The sequence below is a fragment of the Colletes latitarsis genome, chromosome 6 (genome assembly GCF_051014445.1).
Source record: "Colletes latitarsis isolate SP2378_abdomen chromosome 6, iyColLati1, whole genome shotgun sequence".
In the NCBI taxonomy this organism is placed as follows: Eukaryota; Metazoa; Arthropoda; class Insecta; order Hymenoptera; family Colletidae; genus Colletes; species Colletes latitarsis.
The window spans coordinates 12,595,866-12,618,413 of record NC_135139.1 but is presented as its reverse complement, the minus strand read 5'-3'; the positions used below and the strand labels follow the sequence as shown (position 1 = coordinate 12,618,413).

Genomic DNA, 22,548 nt, shown 5'->3' with positions numbered 1-22,548 from the left:
AGGTTTCACAAATGAATACAAGAGGAAGTGAGACAGAAAATAAAATTACAGAGAGAAAAAAAATGTTATTTTTGATAATCGACGTTGCATTAGGTGCTAGTTATGCAATAGTTGTATCGTGAAAAATAAGTATGAGATATGAGAAATGCAATAAAAAAAAATATTGGTAAATATTGAAATACAAAAATATATAGATCGTTAGTAGTTCGTTATTCAATAAAGAATTCCTTCATAATAAAAATACAAAATTAAGAGATTAATTAGATATATTTAATTTTCGTAATAGATTCCAGGAGTACATAGATTTGTCAATTTCGTGTTTTAAAATCTCAAATAAAAGAAATCTCACCGTAAATCATTTACTTTTTACAACTATTATTACCTACCTTTATTCGCAAATAAAAGGTCACCGAAGTAAAAACTGGTGTTTCGATCCAGTTAGTGCTAATGGACTGGTCAGTAAGGCTGATCTAGCAGACCTTGTCTTAGACACAGTTGTTTAAATACACCGAGTATACTTTTAAAAATGACTCGAGTAATTGCTTGTTCATTGAATGAAATTAAACTCTTCGTTAGTCGGAATAAACATGTCTTTATTTTCAAAGCTTTCGATTATAATATTCTGTCCTTCGATGATGAATAAAAATATAATCTAAAGCAATATACAAACTTTTGCTTTTATTACTTGCGAATCAAAACTGGTCATATTTAAGGGACATTGCCAAAAATTGTGTGCAATAATTTGTCATAATTACCTTAATGAATGTGAGAGTAATGTAAAAATTGTTTAGAATGGACATAGGCAGTTTTTAAATTACACACCTTGTACTTTGAATTTAAAATGTATTTATAAAAATTAAGCACTATAATACTTTAAGAGATTTACATTTGTAGTTCGAGCTAAAGTCTGTGACTGCAAATAAACTGAAAAATTGGTGTAAAAAACGTAACTGCACCATCGACAATAAACGCTTCGATGAGAAGCAGAAGTTCTTAACTGTTCAAAACCGTGGAAAAAGAAATAATTGCACGGTAACGTGTCTACCCCAGAAGTTCAAACTCTGTGATTGAAAAGTATACGAAACTCGAGCGCGTCTATAACAAAATTGAGCCACACTTCGAGCGATCAGAATTCGCGCCGATGGAGTGACTCGATTCGCGACAGAATATGTAATTACTCATTAATGGAGAACTACGTATCGATCGAAATGTCGCCGCGATTCTGGACTGCGTCCAGCTCACGAATTTTTATCCAAGCTTTCGTCCACGAAACCAACGATCGTTTCGTTCGGAGTTCCAGTCGCTTATCGGCTATCGAGACGAAAACATTTCTCATACAAAACTCCGATACACGCTATATTGATAATCGAGGAAATGTAGTGTAATCGAATTCGCAGAAGTGAGTGATTTTTAGAATTTTGGCTTGGAATCTTGCATGTATAGGCCGCTCTCTGCTATAGTTCGAAATGAAGTCGTAGTCACGAACAGGAATTTGACGTTTTCAGTCTGCAGTTTGATAAATTATCGATAAAGTAACCATTTTGATTTTGGCGGGTCTGAAATTTTATCATTTTTATTTTTAATTTTATCATCGAAATGTCTGCACTGCTATGTAATAAAGTCTGTGTCGGTGATTTCAATGGAACCAGATTTCAGAGTTAAGAAAATGACTTCGACATTGACGATCGGATACTTTGTAATCTTTCAGGACAAGAGAATTGTCATGTTCGCGAGATTGAAGAAACCGATATCGGTATACGTGGAATTGTTGTACGACAAGAACGTGCTTTCATGGAGCAAACGCATCCTCAACTTATCCGGTCTCTGGCCGGATAATCGGAACGACGTTAGATTCTTTTTCTACATTACGTACGTCATTATATTCACTTGGCTGGAGATCGTTACGTTCTTGCAGAACATGCACGACCTTGAGAAGTCGTTGAAAAATATCACGTTATCGTTTCCGACCATCTTGATAGTACTGAAGGCCGTGATGTTTCGACTGAACATGCATCTCGTGCTACCTTTACTGGCAGTCGTGAAAAGGGATGTGGAGCAAGGCTTGTATCAGTCGCAGGATGAAAGACGAACGGTGGTGTGGTACAACGTGGCCGCCACGTTATTTTCCACCTCGTCGGCCATGTCTTTATTCTTCGTGCCTATGTTGTTTTATGCCAAGCCAGTTCTCGACTGTCTTTCATCGAGTAAGTTCGATCGGATGCACAATTAATATTAAACAGAACTTCGTTTTGACATTGTTTATTTAATCCTCATATAAAATATATTTACTTTTCTTCAATTCCTTTCGTAATCAAAATTTTTAACGCTTTGATTATGACCAATTGACCACTGTGGAACTGAACAAATTAATTTTCAAGTCGAGACTTTCGAGGAAAACAAATTTAGGTAGGATTTGGCGCATTTTAGTAAAGGTTACAAAAATAAATACTTACGTTATATTTACAGAATTTTATTAAATTAAGTCAGGAAAGTAAGAAGACAATGGACTTAGATCGATATGATTATTCTACATGAAAAAGTGAATCTAAAATATGTTTTTTTTCCGAGAGAATGGACGTTGAAGATTTATCTAACGTGTCTGTTTAGTATTCGTTATTTCTACTTACGTTGGACGTTCATAAACAACGATATTAACATGATATTATTTGTTTCAACTATAGTGGTTCTAATTAGTAAGATCAACGAAAAAAGGTAATTCCATAATAATATTATTATTTAAGAACATCGACACAAGTAGAAATAACGGATAATGGACGGACACGTCCATCAGGTCGTGCTCCACGAATTTCCAAAATGAATTTTCTCAGAAACAAAATGCGAACAAATTTCATTTTACTCAAAATCGAATCAGATCTTGAAATGAGACTATAGAACCTAAATATAAAGGTTCATTTAAAGCTATGCAGCCATTTACACGGAATTGCGTTAACAAATATGAATCACACCGTGCATACATAATGACGGACATATACTTACAAGCATGCTAATAATTATATTTTCATTGTTTCTATTATGATTATAATACAGTTCGTTTTATTTCGTATATGTTCGAAGTATATACTACTGTTTTCTTTTACGCACGTTTTATTTTAACTCTACAAAATGGCGGCGAACGCATGTTTACGAATAATATTAAGGCTCATACTTACGGTACATGCGCGTTAAAAAACGTAGTAAACCGTTTCCGTGGAATGTTCGTTTTACTCGAGGCTTTTACTACCAAGTTGAATCAGATTCGTATCTTTGAATTATTTAAAAATCCTCTAAAATCCAGAATTTCGGTATTGCCAGAAAATAACGTCCCCACTATCTCGCGGAGCGCCATTGAGAACTTAATTTCCAGCTTTACGCGTCAACCGGGTGTTTCATTAAAACGCGAAATGACGTGACTTTCGTGTCGCGAGTCGTGGAACGAAGAAAGCGGTAAAAGTCGTGGCTTTATTAAACTCGCGGCCATTATCAGAATGTCGCGGATGCGCGGGCGAGATAAATCAAGATTTTAATGTGGACTTTATCGGTCGAATCCAGGAAACGCATTCGATATCCGTATCCATATGATTGCGCGTACAGTTACCTCGCGCGTGCAGTTTTATAGTGTTTCGAGGCGACAGTTATACTTCCTTCACGATACGCAAACGGCTACGTTTTACGAGCCTGTCACAGTTTGTCGAAGATTTTGCACGACCACCGACGCTGTGACTCCTTCGGGACCGTTTAATCGAGTACTTCACCGTCGAGGAAACCTGTATTTATGTACTCGACGCGCGAGTGATACGAATACCGAAAAATGCAATAAAAAAACGTCGTAAAAAAACAAAGTCTACCGTAGGTTGCAGAATTTCATTCTCAGGTTAAAATTGTTATTAGACGAAAATTTACCCCTTCTAATAGTCTATTTTTTCGTAATGAGTGACGTTTGCTTCTTCACCTCCGCCAGAAAGAAAATTTATACTTTTGTATACGATTCATGTATAAATTTCACTCGTTAAGTTCGCGTTACTTTTTTTTAATTTTTTAACAATTTCACAGTATTTGTGAGGTACTTGATTTAATATTCGAACAAACTGAAGAATAGTATCCCACGAAGTACTAGAAAATAAATTTATAAAGTGTGCAAATAATTTTGTAGATAAGATTGTAGTTTTTGTTTGTTCCAGAAGACGAAATATTAATAGTAGTCTTGCAAACTTCTTCATTTTTTAAAATACGTACCCTTGTACTAATAAATTTCTAATTCATTGTATTATTAGGCGTTGCATTACTTTTAGTTATTGATGTTTTTCATTGATTCGTAGAGTTCAACAACTGCACGCTTCCATACGAAATACCGATGAGAGTGAATTCTGTTTACGAAGTAACAGAAATGCATACGTACGCGTTGTTCTGCGTTTATTTCATTCCGATCAGCATGGTATTAACAATCGGTGCCACCGGGGCGGACAGTCTTCTAGTTACGTTAACCTTTCACCTGTGCAGTCAACTCTCGATACTGTCGCAACGTGTTAGAAACATTGATATTGAACCTCACAAATATTTCCCAAAAATGAGAATACTCATTGAACGACACACTGAACTTCTACGGTAAGGCGTTTCAAATAATCGTTCTGCCTTGCATTTTTCAATTAAAATCCATCAATCTTTGTATTAATTGAAGTTGCTCAAGGGGAGAATCTCTCAAAGTAACCGGTATTATGATATTATGAATTAAAAAAAAAAACTATTGTTAATTTGGACTTGGATAATACAAAGGAACATCTTTAAATTACAGAAAATAATCTTTTATGTCGATTCTTTTTATTATTTATTAACGGAGAATCTTGTTAAGTCATATTAAAATTTTTATAAGAAAAACGAAAACTCGATAATTCGAACCTGTTACTCGAGAATCCCCTTAAGTTGCATGTGTTCAAAAATTTCAAATAATATGAAACAATCTTTTTACATTAAGAAATTTATTTAATAAAAGCATCACAACGCCGCGTATGGTTAATTATAGATTGGCAAATATTTTGGCGGAAGCGTTCAGTTCTTTGATGTTTGTGCAAACATTAGGACTGATATTCTCTTTGTGCATTGTAGCCTATCAACTACTTATGGTAACGTTATTAATTCCTGTAGATATTGGATGAAATTAATTACACGTGATCACATGCACTTTATAAAATCGTGAAGCACTCAATTCTTTCTACGTTCATCTGTTTATTGGAAATTTTTGTTCAGCACGTTGCACATCGTTGTTCGTTTTAAAGAACTGTTAGTGTTTCAGAAAAAATGTTCAAACGTTTGCAGAATTCAAATATGGCGATATTTTATAGACGAGCGAATCTGGCGAAGACATGAACACGATACATTTTGTAATTTACTCTTGCGCTGTAGTATTGTTAGCATTTTGCTACTGTTTCCTTGGAGAGTGCCTAATTGCCGAGGTAATTTTATTTTTTATACAATCGATGCAATTATTATACGCATTAAAAAATAAATAAACCTTAGACATTTTTTAAATTATATCTTAAATGTAAAGGATTAAAAGTCGAGTTACAAACGTAATGAAAAATAATTAAAGTAACTTTAGTTACAAAAATATCGGTTAATCTTTAGTCTGAACAAATTTTTCCTAACAATTACGGTTAAAAGGAAGCTCTAGAGAAAATTTCTCTCACTCGTTCGATACTGTCTTAAGGAACCCTGTTGAGACGACCGTATATCCTATTTTAGTCGTTTCAGTGACCGTGACCGTGATCCTAACTCAAAATATATTAGTCTCGACTCCCTGCTCTTGGCTCTCGAGTAAAGCTTATGAACCCCTTTCTCAAAATGGCGTTTTCAAAGACTAATTAAATCAATTACTCTACTAAATAAGAGTTTGTATCGAATAGAAAAGGATTCCAATGTCCTGTAGTGTAGGCGTTTACAAATTTTGTTTACAAATTGATAGAAAATTATGAATTACAACATGATGGTAGCTTTATCAACGTTCGGAAGATTACAAAAAGAAAGCTTATAATTCCGTATAAGGATTGTTTTCATGAAAACATTTCATCAAACTATTAACATTGGGTTCGTCGTGTATTACAATATTTTCAGAGTAGTGAAATGCAAATGGCTTGCTATTTTACCAATTGGTATGACTTACCAGACGAGTACGCGAAATCTTTAATGTTTAGCATAGCCCGATCGCAAAAACCATCGTACCTAACTGCGGGCAAGTTTTATGTGTTTTCATTGGAAACGTTCGGCACTGTGAGTATTTCAAATATTATTTCTTCGTGTCAATTTTACACATTTTTCGCATAAACATAAAATCATTTTTTAACACGAATGTTTCAAACGTGTTCATTTTGTTTTAGATAATGAAAGCGTCGATGGCGTATCTTTCCGTTTTGAGAGGGATTATGTAGACAACAATAGTACCTCGATAAAATTACTAAATGCGCAGAAACAATCGTTAGTAATACAAATTATTACTGTTTATCAGATCGATGTAAAAAGAACATTTATCTTGAAATAATTAATGGTTACGATATAAGTATACCTAAAGACTTAGTGTTAAATGTAACGTAAATATTTAACGCACAATACATTCCCGTTCTACTTTTGAGTGGAAATTCATTTTATTCTTACTCGTTTCACTTATTACCTCTTCCTTAGCCATCGTAGAAATCAATATTTACTACGCACAAACAGAATTTTATTAATTAAAAATCTTACACGCTTTCTCATTACAAATAAACAAAATGGCCACAGTCATGAACACTCGTGGATCTTTTTTCAACGCCAACTGCGTTTCAGAGAATCCACTTTTTTGTTTCAAAAAATTTTAGAATATTTTTCAAACACCTATAAATAAACCCTGTAAATTTATCTGCAAAAAGTATTATAGATTCTTTGCAAAAAATTCTCAAAGAAAATTGAAACGAAAAATGTATTTCACGCTAAAGTACTCTCTCAAGTCGTCGTGCACGTTGGAGAAACATTTTACTATACTTGTCGCATTCGATAAGAAAAATTTCACATTTCGCACATTCCTAATTAAAGGATGGGTGGTCGAGAAGAAAATAACAAACGCCAACTACGACAAAGCAGAATGACACGTCGAGACGTCATGACGTTTATTTAAATCGAATACATAGAATTTCGAGGGTGGTTCGCGTCATTCTGCCGAATCGCAGCCGGCCGCTGATATGCTTTTGGCTGAAGGAATTAAAAGAAAAATTTATTTCGGTTTATTCAAGAAAGATACAGAGTGTACAGCTGCCGGGAGATACAAATTATGCATATAACCCGTGCTTCTCGGTGAAAACAATCGTCCCTATTGCAACGTCGAAGCACGTGGACCCTGTCGTCGTTGTCTGCTTACAACGACCTCGATCCTACGAATGAAGTAACAGCTAACGCGCATACGACGATCGCGATACACCTTCGAGACCCGCGGTCCTGCACTCGATGCACCTAACAGCTAGAGCTTTATCGGTGGCAGAAACTTTTCGTGTAACGGTGTGCACCGTCGTGTACATTTTACAAACTTCGATAAACGCGATATGCACCGTGGTATGGAGCAAATTCTTTTAACAGTCGTTCTAAGACTCTTGCGAGCAACACACTGTGTCTAACTGGGTACGTCGCGTTCGGGATTTCATACAGGACGAAAAACAAAAGAAAATTGTTGGACGATAATAGTCGTTCCCGATTGAAACGAGTGCTTCGAGCGCGAGGGTAGTCGAAACTTTCGAACGATCGTAGGTTTGGATCAGCTCGGGACGTTCACGAAACTTTCTTACCGCGTAGAATCCTCCCCAGCGACGAGGAAAATTGTCAGAATGAATCGTTTCATATTATCCCTGATATTCCTATGTATGCAGTTTGGTTTGAATTTGTTGTTGACTGCATTAAAGATACACAGAAATGATACGAAAACTTTTTTACAGCATAGAATCCTCCCTAGTGACGAAGAAAATTGTCAAAACGAATCGTTTTATATTATTATCAGTACTTCTATGTATGCAATTGATTTGAATTTGTTGTTCACTGTACTACAAGTAGATAGGCACGATACCAAAGTTTTCTTGAAAGGTAGAATTGTCCAACGACGAAAAAAATTGTCAGAATCATTTGGTTTTTCATTACTGGTATTACTTTTTTCTATAATATATTATGAATAGAACAAATTATTCAGCAATAATTCTCTTGGGTTTGCCTAATTCGCAGTATTCTCAGATCCTTGGTCGATAATATTAACTCTACCTTACGTTTTTTTTAATTTTTTACTTAAAAAGAAATGTATGAACTTACAATACTGTTCTTTGTTGTTGTATACCTACTTGACAAGAGTTTCAATATTATTAAATACTTGTAAAAAACGGTTTTTATGAAATAATTATTTGTCTTGCTTGACACAGTATCTTCGAGCACAAAATATAAAAAATAAAGTTTTGTCGAATAAAGGAAAATAAGTTATTCGTGTTGCTAGATTGAAAAATTATGGTAACCAGCTGGTCTGCGTTAATGGAGATACTTTTAATATCTCTGCAAGTACTATACACTAGCTGCTGTTGATATTAGACGTAGATTCATGTTTACAAGAATTCTAATGTACACGAGAATATCTCAACCAAAATGAACAGAAATAAATTGAAATAATTTGAAATTGGAATAATTTAAAAGACTGCATCGAATAGACTGATAAAAAGATGCAGTTACATTTCTTTGATGCATGAATGAATCAAATTACATTGAGTTTGTGCGTCATTTGATGCTGTTTAATTTTGCCTTATGACATTTGTTCGTATCTTTAACCGTTTTAGAAATATAGCTTCCCAGTTGTGTGGAATACCTTGTATACCAATAAACAATGATTCAAAATTTCATTATTCAAAAACGTTTATTTTAAAGATGCAATTTTTTGTTTAAGCGAAACGAGATCTATTTTAATGAAATCTTTTCATGATAAATTTGTCAGGACATACAAACACCTATTTTTTTTATTAAATTAGAGAAATGAGTTTCTTTTTTAACAGAGTATATTTAGCGAAATATTATCTAATTTTACTGTAACAAGTAACACAAAACAGCAAGGAAATATTGAGACTAAATTAACTCGTCAAAGGCTTGTGAAATCTTCAATAACTTTGATATTTTAAGCTTCCATCAATTATTATAATATAGTATCTATATTCTAAAATGTACAAAAATAACCAATCTAAATATCATGGTGCAGAGATATACTTTTAAATTAATTTCATTGTTTTTGCAACACTTAAGAATAAAGCATGGTAAAAAATAGAAATACTTAGCTTCGAGACCGTATGTTTTTCGAGTACATAGAGTGCTTTAAACACAATCGAATATTTGTTTATATTTTTTTGTCTCAATACTTTCTAGCTTCTATATACGTATAACTGTATTATAGTTGACTGCTGGTGATATCGTTAAAATAAACAAAATAAAACTATTAATGGAGTACGTAGATCAGTTATGTTCTTTACGTTCCAAATCAATATAAAATACCATATTACTTACTTGTAACACTTGTTCGATCTTCGATATTTCAATTTCAGTAATATGTGTAATACGAAATACTTGTGCAGAATGTTCCATAATGAGCATTACGTTCCATAAAACAGACGATTCTATGTGCAAAAATAAATCAAAAGTGTACAATACAATTTTCAAATCAATTTTTGTAATTTTCGACATACGTAACCAAATTAATGGCGAAGACGTACAAATTTAGAAATTTGTAGATCAACATTTTACAAATTATTGTATGAATATAGTCAAAAGGCCTCTATTCTTTTTTAAGTTTCGTATTCAATATTTTCTGATACAAAATGGTTTCAATAAGGTCACTATCTAATCTACGTTTCAAGTTGAAACCTACCAATAACGTACTGCTTAACTAAGAAGGATGTAAATGTAATTCCACAGTCTAGAAGCAATAATAAAATTAATTCGAAACAAACTTTCTGATGATTATTAAGACTAAACAGGAGAAAATTACAATCAGAACAAAGATCCAACTTAACGAAAAGTTAATCAAAATATAGCACAAATTAATGAGTATATTTAAAATGTTAAATTCCAGCTAAATATAAGCGTATAAAATATTAGTCAAATTAGTATAATGTATGTTTACGAAATAATAAATTATTTCATCGAAAAAAGAGATTTTTTTTCTGTAAATGTATTAATTTGTTTAGGATCAGAATGTAAAGATTATATAATTGGAATAGAGTTTCTGGTTATAGATTACTATTTCTAAACATTGCTCAGAAATAAAGTAAACATTAATTTCCTCAAAAATGAAGTTGTTCGTGCAAGAAAATTTTCTACATTTTCGATTTATTCTTGCACGTAGTATCGCCTGATTCTCAATTGTAACACTCATTATGTATAGTTCGAAAATTTGAGCACTCTGGTCAATCAGATAAAACCAATTTTTAATTTATCAAGTTTTCGTGGCAAGAAATTTTCGAGATACCAATCCAATTCGTTAAAAATACTCGACGCTAACCGACCCGAAAATTTCGAATACCCACTCGCTCGTAATTATTTCGTAACCACAACGATAGCAATTACTATCGTTATTTCGTTCCCAGCGACGATTAATCGAATCGACTTCGCCTTCCTCGCGGCGTCACTTTTGCTTTCGTTACCGAACAGCTTCCTCTTCGGAAGGAACCTAAAAGAATTTCGACGCGTTACAACGATTCGATCACAAACGGGCAAAATTCTTATTTAAACGAAATTGTCGAATAACGAATAAAAAATAATACAGCTTTCAAGCTATTGTTTGATTAATAACAATTATAAAATGAAACTGTGCTTCCTTTCGAACGAATGAAAACTTACTCGTGTTGGGTACGTACACCTAATTTCGACACTAATGTTAGTCAGTCATCGACACTTTAAATTTACTAATACGATCATTAGGACCACGGATTTTATTTGTTTATTATGTATACTTATATGGAAAACATATGCAAGAACGTATGAAGAATATATTTTATAAATTAATTTAATAATATCAGTACTTCATATTACATATTGCATATGTTTACAATTTATTAATATTGGCAACAAAAATTTAAATATGAAATCAACATCCTAGTAATTGAATTTTATAAATACATGTTAGAATGCCAGTTAATATATTTTTCATTGCTTGTGGAATATTTGCATATTGACGTTACGACGCTTGAGAGATAGTTAAATACTCGGACACTGATAACTTGTTCCTTAAGAATTTAAATATTAGGTTGTAACATACAAACTGTCCAATTCCAACATTCTACGATTTCTAAATATATATTATGAAGAAATCCATCGTTTGCTTGCACTGTAAATCACATAACGTTGAAAATTATCATTTTGTTATTTTTTAATCAAATTTTAATTTTCTTATTAACGATTACATATTTTTTAAGACAATACACTTTCCTACATTACAGTATACATTATGTCGTCCCATATGTAAAACTTAGGCAACATTTTCTGCATCAAACGTTAACTAAAAATTCGAATTTAAATGACAGTATAAAGTTATTTTTGAAATTAAATAAAATTTAACTAGAAATTATTTATTAACTACATTTCAAAATACATATAGAAAATAGTACAAATTGTAATAGTCGGTATATTAATCGAATAGTAGATGAAACGCTCTTTAAAATGAAATTTGTTTCAAGTCGATTGCGTGGTTCCGGAGATATAAGGATTCGAAGAATTTATTCACTCTTCATTATTTACGTCGCGAGGTCAATGAACTTCTTGGAAATACAATGGGTTTGGCAAGGTCGTCACACAACTGTGCAGATATAACAGTTGTGTTCCATCGTTTTTCCATTGGCAAAACTAGTAGTACAACTATTTCTTGACCCAGTGTACTATAGAATTATAAAATAAACAAAACTTCAAAAAAATAAGAAATAACTATTTTGCAAAAGATGTTATTATCATAAATACATTTTTATTTTTTTATCTATGCCGAGAAATCTACTTTTCATTATCTCTAAAAAATGTAATCTTTCAAAAGACACTGCTGTGTCACAATATAAACAAAACATAATAGAATTTTCTGTTGCCATTTAAAGTGACGATCGTCAATGTGTCGATAATCGGTATATTTACCGTACCTCTAAATCGGACAAAGATTGCAAATAAACCGCTATAGTGAATTTTTATTCGTTATATATCGTTCGAATAGAATTTTGCCCATCTTCCAGATTCGGTTGAGCCGTTAAATAAGGCACGATTGTGACTAAAAATTTGAATCCATACCATTGCACGACGCGCGCAGGACTGTTTTGGTGTATCGCGACACTCGTATGCTGTGTACAAGCACATAAACACATGGTAATGTATCCGATGCCGTTTATTTTCATTCAGACAAATGACTCACGTTTCACATATTAACACGCAGCCACGATGCGTTTCGCGGTACTTCCACATAATTCAATATAAAATCGTGCGTCTCTGTGTTACGCTTGCCTCTGTTACGCGGCGAACGTACGCGCGGTGTGTAAAACGTGTGCACGCGTGGTGCGGTTCTGTGTTGGTTTCGTGATCACGGAAACGAGTTGTGTTCACTGGCGTTCGTTTTAAGGTCTTTTTGCGTTGCATTCGACAGAGACAGAGAGACAGAAAGAAATAGAGATAGTATATGATACACAACAACGTCCGACAAGAATCTTAGACGATCGACGCCGATCGAGAGAGCCGAACGATTTTCAGAACGCGTGGAAATTTTCGGGACTCTACACTCTTTCGAAAACACTTGTCTCTGAAGAGATATTCAGCCTTGCCTTCAGCATTTTTTTTCGACTTTTTCGGTTTTTTTTTTTGTTTTGTTTTCATTTGCTTGGTGGTCGTTTCCCGTTTTTGTTTGTTTGTTGTACAAGAGAGGTGTGTCACGGGCATTTTATTTACCGTTTCGTTTAGCGTTCTTAGCGTTCTTGTTGGCGGCTCGAGAACGCCGTACCAACGCAGTACAGTGCGACGTTCTCGAGAATGGATCAGGAAAATAAAAATGTGCTATAGACATGTCTGTCTGTCTGACGTTCAGAGGAAAACGTGGATGAAGTTTTGAGCGCACGATTTCGTTCTCATTTCTCTTTTTTTTTTCTTTTTCTGCGTTATTTTTAATTAATTTATGAAAGAACATGGTATTTTACGCGCGAGGGTAATTTTTGATGTTCACTGTTTTGTTTATTAATTCGTGTCCGTATGCGCGCGCGCGCGCGCGCGTGTGTGTGTGTTATTTCCACGATATTATCCACGTATTTTTTGGTCACATTTTCCTCGTTAATAAAATATTGTACCGATGATCCATTCGCGTAACTGCATTTTACAGTTTAATCTATTTCGATATTAAGAAATTAAATAATAATAGCATTAGTCGTAATAATATCAACGATAATAGTAATTATTATTAAAGCTATAATAATAGGTAAATCATATGACGATTTAGTATTTTTAACTATAGTATTGATAATAGTAGTAATAATCGCGCGACAAAATACGAGTAATATAATGAGAATAATGAAAATATCGTACTCTTAGAAATCTTAGAAATCTCGTAAAAATGTACGAACTAATAGATGACAGAAAAAGTTCGAAAAGGAGAGCTTAAACCATCGAGAAGTTTAAACAGAGAATTTTTCGTCATTCCATTTGACCCAGAAAATTACTTCTCACGTGCTTGCACAGCGAAGCTCGTTAAGAAATCATGCACGATGTTTATTCTTACATTATGGATCACTATAAATGGAAAAGTTCCGATCGAAGACGTAATTTTGTTGAAAAAAATATGAACTAAAAGTAAAATTCGTCGATTCGTGACTATCTCCAGACAAAATTCACTCGTGGACGTACCGAGCCTCACGAAACGTATATCCTTTTCAAGAAAACGCTACTTTGTAATCGCAACTTTTCCTTTTGAATTACATCCATGCTTAGCCAAAGCATTTTTCGACAAAAATTACGTATTGCACGATAATTAAGTCATCTATGATTCTTTCATTTTACTTTGAAAGATAAATCAGTCGTATTTTGGCCAAGATCTATTTTCAGACATCTTTATATATATAAAAAAAAAAATATGTTATAAGATTCACTGCTAAATTAAATTCTCCTACAAGAATGAAATATTTGTATGCAAAGTACAATTCAGTGATTACGTAGATGTTAATGCATAAATTATACAATGATGTGCATACATCTGAATAAAACATTCTAATTGGAGTGTAAAATAAATAATATACTCGCATAAGAGACTCATTTATTTAAGGCTCAAAGATCTCAATTTGCACAATGAAATTGATACACTGACTACATTCGCTTAGATCTGCAAAGGTTTCTCGTGTTCATATTTTCGCGAGTCACAGGAGTTTTCCTGTTACTGTAACAAAATGGCAGAATGCAAAATCAATAAAGTAACAAATTATAATACATATAAAAAAAAAAAAAAAATATTTTCTGAGAGACCTTGGTTTTTTCAAGAGTACAGTGTATTACATCTTTGTTATTGTATACTTTAATTGGTGCAAGACACGAGTAGAGAATATACAGATTCTAATAACGATGAATAGCGAGTAAAACTTGAAACAAAATAAACTACTATCTCAAAATTACAACGAATATATACAAACAACAAAATGGTCCCTAACCACTGAATAGAATTAACTACAGCATTCGCAAAGTATCTACTGTAGCACGTCCTGAATCAAATATTGCGCAGACTCGCGGCAAAGATCTACTCGAAGGCATTATTTTAAAGAATGAGTTGAAAAAGAACTATACAATTTACAGTGAAAGTGCCGCGTCGTGGTATTAATGTTAGAATTGCAATGGTTTGTACATGTACAAAAATTGTATTCGTATACAACGCTTGATTTCGTATAGTCTGCCTTGCAAATACTTAGTTCCTCGATTTGATAGTCGTTATTATATTATAATGTACTATTCGTTTCGATATCTGTACATGTATCAGAGAGTGAACATCAAATACCTCGAAACATACGATGACCGACATGCCTTTAACACCAATGTAATTTGAAAAAGGTAAAGGAAATGGTACGAAAACCAGGATCAGGAGTATAAGATAGAGAACTATGTCTGAAAGGGGACTGAAGGCAGTCAAACACCTGAAAAAACTCACCAACAGGTGATTGATGGTTTGAATAATCCAGATGCCAGTCCCTTGTTGCATTGTTAAAGCTATACGTTCGTTTCTGTGAATAAAAACTAAAAAGCGACTCCAATACGAAACTCATTTAACGTAACACATTCGTCAAAACGATAGTCAATGGCTTTCTTAGGGATGTTTTATTTACAGATCATTTCTAAGTAATCATTACGAATCTATGCTATTCAATGTCTGTTTCTTTTGTTCTGTAAATGAAACATCAAATCTCTTATGCCAGTGCCGGTGATTTTCGTTCGTTACCCGACTGGTTATTGATACGATACGAAACTAAAAAAAACAATCTTAGATTTACGCGGGAGTATAATAATATTATATGCATCGGAATTGAGCTCCATTTAGTAACTGATATTCAAATAAACCGTTTAGCGTAGATATTATAAATAATATTAAGTAATGCTATTATAAATATGTTCTAAATAACTGAAGCAAATAAAACGTATTACCATATTAGGATTATACTTTCTCAAACTCAAAGACAGATCGCGCTTCATGTAGTTTACACCGACGCGAGAGCAACGAAGCGCACGAATTATTTACAACTTAAACATACCTATTTTTTTTTTTTTTTATACTTTATCTACTTATGCATTAAAGAAATGCGTTTTTATACAAGAATACGTTTCATATTCGTAACATTGAAACCTTCGTATTTTTTTTTTTCATTCTTTTTTCTTTTAGTCGAAAATTCTAATATAAGCTTCTAATTCAAAATACCGTTACCTATATTCACATATCAATACGATAACACGAACTGTTTTCTAGACCCGTTACCGTGACTTCTCTTGTCTTCTTTTTCCCATAATTTCGTGAATAAAAATTATAATAAGCGATATGTACAAAATGAAATATAAAAATAAAGTTATAAACCTTATAGATAATGATAGATTTAAATTTCATATTACTCGTAATCATTCCGTTAAGAATTCCCAAATTACTATTCGGTTTATAATAAAAAAAATAACATCACAGACACTGGCACAATCATTAATTCGTAGCGTAATTGTTCCCATTGACTGTTGATGTTGTTTATAAATACTAAAATCAGAGCGTCTGTCACACAGTCGTGCATCGATTGATTCCAACAGGTAGCTTTCTCCAACGCATGACGTTGCTTTGTTTTTACGAAACGGGGGACTTACAGTGGGCAGTGGATGGTTGTATGAGATGTGATTACAGTCTAGATGGCCCAGAGGAGCATCTGTGGATCGATGTGAGGTAGTAATCCTGCAGTGGTCAAGTGCAAACGTATCCTTCCTGCGCTACTGTAGATGCACCAGTAGGCCCATCCTGAAACATGTTAAGTAACAAAGAAATTTATTAAAGACAATTTATGAAATAATTAAGAAATCAAGTAGATAAAAGTAAGGGAAAGAAGCGGAACGTTGCAAATAAATTATACACAATATATCCGCTCCATACCTCCTTGTGTTTCCGATTTACATTAAAAAAATGCTTTCTTCTCCAAGGAATCCAAAATTCACTTACTATGCTCTATTTTTTATATGTAGTTACCTAATTTTGTTCTATGTTGATTATTGTTCATTATATGTACAATGTCTTACATCCTTAGTAGCTGTCAATGTTTGTTTGTATTCATCCAAGCTAAATCCAGAATTGCTATCTTCTCCACAAGATTGAACTACTAACGATCCATCTTCTCCCTGAATAGACATTGTATACATCAATACCGTGTTAATTACATTTATCTTGAACTTGTACTTCGTAAACATCCGTTATTATAATCTTCCTAATACGTGCCTGTGTCACTAGCTGTTCGCCGTCATTGACCCTTCGTTTTTTTCCGCATGTGTCCGGGATTTGGTCTGATAGTCTCTTCCTACTTGCTGTATCTCCTGGATTTCGTGGTGAAATACTACCACTGTTTCCGTTACCAGCAATATTTCCATTTTTATGCACGCTGCCAGAAACCTATTAGTGTTTGTTTCAAAATTATGTAAACAGTACGGTATGAGAAATTATATTTGAATTGTTAGAAAACAAATTTATCTGTTCTCGTACTTTTCTTTCGCGTTTAAGCAAGCTAGGAGAAACGTATGTGTGTAGGTCCTTTCGTTTGACATGTTTTGCTTCTATCCACATGCCGTCCTTCAACATGTTTAATTGCTCTGCTTGCCTTTGAACTACAATTTCATACAAAACCAATTGTTGAAATTAGGAAGAACTTTTGTAGCATGACACACATTATCAGCAAGGATGGGCAAAATGTATTTCAGAAAATATACATACGACGAATACCTTACTAATTTGTATATTATTTATAGTCAAATGCTTGAAAGTATTCGCTTGTCGTATAATGTAGCTGTGCAACGATAATAAACTTTTATTCTTCACCATCATATACAGAATAGAAAGATATCTTGTAATTACCTGGTCAATCAATGCCAAATGTATTAACATTTCATTTTTAATAGTTGTGTAAATGCAGAATACTTTATTCGATATCAATATTTAATACATTATAATTTATGTAACAAACAACGAATACATGACCCATGAATACATTTTTATCTGAACAATTAAATATGCGTTACAGACGTCTATGTGATATTAGTATGATGTTTATGAATGTACGAGATTCCGATCGGGACGGGAATTTTTTTCTCGAGATCGGAACGAAGTCCCGAGAATGTTCAGAATTCCTAAAAATATCCGGGATTCCCGAGAATATTCATGATTCCTGAAAATATCCGGATTCCCGAGAATGTTTAAAATCTGAAAAATGTTCAGGATCCCGAAAATACCGCGACTTCCGGTATTTTCAGATTTTTCGATACTTTCGATACTTTCGAGAATTTCGAGAATCCGAAGACCATTGTATTCTCGAAGATATACATATCTTGTTAATCGAAGAGGTTTATATTAATAATATTGTAGGAAGTGTTGCGAATTTCGAGAATATTGAAATGTTCATTTATCTAATTTGTGCAACGGAAGACAATTTTGTTTCAATTTTGTTTTACAAGTGAATTGTAAAAGGTAAGAGATAGAATAAAAATAGTCTCGGTTATTTTCGAGATCCCGAGCATTCTACAAAGCATTCTTTTCTGATGAAACACCAATACAGTATAATTTATTTGATATTCGATATGTTAAATGCAACATACAGGAGTATTTAATATTCAACAGTGTAAGTGAATACAAAATATAAGCGAATATCGATATTCAATCACCACAGAATACAATATTTCAAATTGTTAAATTTCAATTACAAAATCATTTAAATATGCCCATCCCTGTTTATAAATGTTTAATAATATATTCTTACTTGAGTCCACAAAAGATTTTATATCGTATGTGAGATCAACATTCAAGTTTTCACTTTTGGCAAAAAGTAAGCCGATGAACCACATGGAGCAGTGCCCCTCTGGTTCTGGTTCTAATGGTGGAAGTGCTTCTGGGTTTACATGCGCCAATGTAATGTGAGGATTCCTTTCCAGTGTTCCTGTTTTTAAGTTAGGATTTTGCCATTTTGGCATCCGTGGATTATTAGCATTGCAATATTATCAAATGAATATACAAATTCAAAGTTTGACAATAACAAAGACACAAATTAAGATCGACATTTATAAAATTTAATGATTTTTAACTGCTTACTCCTGTGAAAGATGTATACATTTATCTGAAGACCTATGAATAATTTTTTTAAAGTTTGTATTTCAATAAAAATAACCTATTTTAATCTAGATCATTTGTCTGGAAATAAACTAATACCAAAAGCAGATAACATTTTATTATTGTCTCTTTTAAAAGTCTTGATATGACTGACAAATTTACAAGATGCTATGTGTCATATTGTCTTCAAATTTTCTGTATAAGCATTCATGAGGAACGATGTTAAACGATTCAAAATAAAAATTAATATTTCATGTCCATTGTTTCGCACTACGTTATAAGTGGAAAATAATGCTTTGTGTATTCATAAACAAATTTGAACATGTCCACAGAGTCCAACAGAATATATTTATTGTTGTATTCAATATATTACCTATCAAATGCCGTATTTTTGATTCGACAAGCCCACACCATTCAAGTTGCTCCTCCGCGGCTATACTTCTGGCCAATAATACAATATAATGTTTGTATTTGCCAAAAAAATTAGGAGGTTCGAATAACTTATCCCACGTTGCTTTCCCCATAATAATTTCTTCCGTGATCGACAACCCAGTTTCAAATGCATCTTGCATAATGGTTCTTGTTGAAACCGACACGTTAAACGTTGAATTTTGTTGAGGATATGCTGGTGTAATTATTGGCATCAAATGATATCTATCTGATATATTTACCTTCGAAAAAAAAATATACCAGAGTAAAAAGCTTCTAGTATTAAAAAATGAAACGTATTCAAATGTATATGCGTATAATACAAGTTCTTACTCTTGGATCCCAAACTGGAAACCCTAAATTAACATTATCAGGTTGCTTTAGAAGGACTGGTTGCGGCCACTTCCACTGAGAAAATACAAGGAAAAATTTTTCTATTAGTGTTGCTGCAACAGCATTAGGGTAAAGTTGACACGTTCTTGCAACCAACATTGCCCAAGATACACCTCCTAGATAACCTAGCACATTACTATAGATGCCATTTCCTAAGAATACAAAAGTAAAATAAAATGTATGAAAAACATGTTATTTCATGAAAAGAAAAAATAAAACAAAATAATAATCTTACGTTTTGCCCACAACTTAATAGCTCTAAGTGCCAACCTAAAATTTTCTATATTAGGTACTAAACGTAATATTTCGTCTGTTACTCTGCAACCATTAAGACTCCTCACACATTTCTGATCAAGATTTTTCAAAAGCATATCATCCTTAAGATCCTATATACACAAACAAAATTTATTGTTAGTTATATATGTATAAAACATAATTTAAACTGTCACTATATAAAATTGTCTACAAATAATTACTAACCATTGAATCCGGAATTTCTTTAAGAGCTAGTTTTGCAAATAACATGTCAATTTCAATACCATCAAAATTCATTTTTATAACTGGTACAAACGCTTCTTCCACTGCCTAAAAGATATTAAATAATGTAATATGAAGCATTTTACCTTTAATTAAAATACACGGACATTTTATATAAGACACATCGATGATGTATTTGCATAGAAGAATTTTATGCTTTCTGTAAACTATAATAATTACTCTAAATGTAAATTGCAATACTTACTGTGCAAATGCTATTTGAAAACAAATTCATATTAAAGGGACGATTAATTACTACTACTATTCAATATTATTTTAAATACATACCCTTAAATCTGTAACTTCTTCTTGCATTTTCAGCAACTCAAAGAAGGATGTAAAATAATCAGACCTATAGATGTGACGAGGTACAACACACAGAGCATCTATATCAGCACCTTTGTGATGTACCCCTAACCTATATGAACCGAAAGTATATATTTTACCGCCAACTAGTTCAGCTACATTGGGTGGCATATTTCTGGCGATGCTCGTGTCCCTTATCCATTGCTTCACCAGTGTATTTAGTTTGCTAATTAAATGCAACAATTAGTATAACTTAAGCATACTATTTGTTACAAACACTATGCAGTAAAATTATATATAAGTAATACCTTAAAATTTCCATTCTATGATTTAATTCTTCTTCTGATTCAAATACATTATAAGGTTTTAATGCTTCCTTTAATTCATTTGTTCTTGTAAGATCACTGGGTTTTGGTTCTGCTACACTAATAGCAGATGTCATACCCAATGTACGAAGATTTCTTTCGTTTGAAGAATTTGTATTTGAGTTGTTACCTTGCGATGACCACATTTTGACATTCATTAATTTTGTTTCAGATCTATAACAAAACAACTCATTATATTCAATTACATTTGTTTTACTAAACAATGAGACAATACAAGAATTTATATTTTAAATTTAAATATTCAACAGGCTTGTATTAAAACTTGATTATATAAACAATTAACTGTATCAGAACATACATAGTTATCATCTAAATATCAAAAGTAATTTTACAGAAGCAAACAATTAATAGCATTATTATCAGAATATATGTAACAAAACAATTCCATAAGAAAAACTAATTTAAAACAAATAAATTATTCATTATATTTCAAATATAAAACAAACAAAGTACATGTAAATTTATTCAAACAATATTATTTTTCTATTAAATGTAATATTTATCAATATTCTTCGTAAGAGTATGCTATAACTTACTTTGAAGTGAATAACATGTAATATTTGTTTTCACTAAATAACTATGTTTAAAACTTCAATTACATGTACAGTAATATAAAATGTAACAGCAACATGTGTAATGCAAAAAAAAAACAATATTCAAGCAAAGATAATAAACAGCATTGTATCATAAAAAAAAAGTAGAGCATAAATAAGAGGGATAAAAAATAAAATTTATACGTTTATTTTACGAAATTTTCTGATATTTTACAAAATATGCAACAACCTTAAATTGTTATTTAATGAGCAAATTTCTCCTATAACATGCGCATATGCTAAAACACACAAAAAAAGTATGAAAGTCATGGTTTTCTTAAACCCTTACCAATTAATATTTTGTCAAAGATGCTATGACATGATAAAGACAGAAAAACTTTAGATGTGTCGTCAGGTTATAAAACGCGCAAATGCTCGAAATAAAGGTGCATTACGTCCATCCGACGGTCACGGACGATTCCTGAAAAGGAAATTGTACTCCTAGCGCAAATAACACGTTCTGAGGGCTTTGTTTAGTCGTAAACCAGCGTGAACAACTTGTAAACAATTTATGAGGTAGCAAAAGAATTTCCAGAAACGAAGGTCCATAAGTCATAGATTGTTCGCGTCTATCTGATTATTCTATGTATTTTTAACGGAAAGCGATACCCCACAATATTAATCGCACTACACTTCGCACACAGGACACTTACGTACCGCGGTGTACCGTGTAAATAAATAATTAAACGTTATCACTTGAAAATAATGGACACACGTATACCCGCACCACACCACCTACAGTATAAACATGGCGTCCCATGACGGCTCACTGTGACCATAAAAAATTACGTATATAGAATTGCATCTAAATCGAAGATAATTCTTCAAACGATGCAACCGCCATATGGCGCCAAAACAGAGAACCAACAAAGTGAATGTTGCATTATTTATTTACATGTATGATGAGGTAAATCTATTAATATGTTAACATCTTATAATTGCCCGATGTAATTTCAACATCATTTTGAATTTTTATAATTTCTAAACACTGAATTGTTTATACTACAAGTACTGTGCTTTTAAAACCACGTGTCATTACAAGTGCAGG

General features: G+C 32.7%; 3 protein-coding genes across 5 annotated transcripts in view; 2 read left to right on the top strand and 1 right to left on the bottom strand.

Annotated features, from left to right (window-relative positions):
* Positions 1 to 22,548, top strand: part of Hsc20 (iron-sulfur cluster co-chaperone protein HscB-like protein, mitochondrial) — a 180,716-nt gene that overhangs the window by 140,640 nt on the left and 17,528 nt on the right. The gene's annotated exons all lie outside the window — the stretch shown is intronic.
* Positions 1,667 to 6,419, top strand: LOC143342826 (odorant receptor 82a). Its single transcript, XM_076767091.1, has 6 exons — positions 1,667 to 2,204; positions 4,317 to 4,602; positions 5,018 to 5,117; positions 5,337 to 5,447; positions 6,106 to 6,261; positions 6,369 to 6,419. The coding sequence occupies exons 1-6, from the start codon at positions 1,667 to 1,669 to the stop codon at positions 6,417 to 6,419; spliced, it is 1,242 nt and encodes a 413-aa protein (XP_076623206.1).
* Positions 7,204 to 22,253, bottom strand: Hrg (poly(A) polymerase hiiragi). Of its 3 annotated transcripts, none has more exons than XR_013079788.1 (13): positions 21,790 to 22,253; positions 20,830 to 21,060; positions 20,504 to 20,747; positions 20,159 to 20,263; positions 19,914 to 20,064; positions 19,619 to 19,830; positions 19,230 to 19,527; positions 18,510 to 18,686; positions 17,243 to 17,364; positions 16,978 to 17,152; positions 16,786 to 16,880; positions 16,363 to 16,510; positions 7,204 to 10,699 (listed from the first exon to the last, which is right to left on the bottom strand). XR_013079788.1 is itself a non-coding variant. In XM_076766130.1 (13 exons), exons 3-13 carry the CDS (start codon positions 21,042 to 21,044, stop codon positions 16,457 to 16,459), a joined length of 1,848 nt encoding a protein of 615 aa, XP_076622245.1. In that variant the 5' UTR covers positions 21,045 to 21,060; positions 21,790 to 21,921; positions 22,158 to 22,247; the 3' UTR covers positions 7,204 to 16,456. The 3 variants fall into 3 exon arrangements, 2 of the variants coding, with proteins under 2 accessions (XP_076622245.1, XP_076622246.1); XM_076766130.1 differs by having other exon boundaries at positions 7,204 to 16,510; positions 21,790 to 21,921; positions 22,158 to 22,247; XM_076766131.1 differs by having other exon boundaries at positions 7,204 to 16,510; positions 16,736 to 16,880.

Coding starts and splice junctions, on each gene's coding strand:
- Hrg (XM_076766130.1), bottom strand. CDS start 21,044: ATGAATGTCAAAATGTGGTCATCGCAAGGTAACAACTCAAATACAAAT. Junction 20,748..20,829: donor CATAGAATGGAAATTTTAAG/GTATTACTTATA, acceptor GCATTTAATTAG/CAAACTAAATACACTGGTGA. Junction 16,881..16,977: donor ACAGCTAGTGACACAGGCAC/GTATTAGGAAGA, acceptor CTATTCAGGGAG/AAGATGGATCGTTAGTAGTT.
- LOC143342826 (XM_076767091.1), top strand. CDS start 1,667: ATGACTTCGACATTGACGATCGGATACTTTGTAATCTTTCAGGACAAG. Junction 2,205..4,316: donor TCTCGACTGTCTTTCATCGA/GTAAGTTCGATC, acceptor ATTGATTCGTAG/AGTTCAACAACTGCACGCTT. Junction 5,118..5,336: donor TAGCCTATCAACTACTTATG/GTAACGTTATTA, acceptor GATATTTTATAG/ACGAGCGAATCTGGCGAAGA.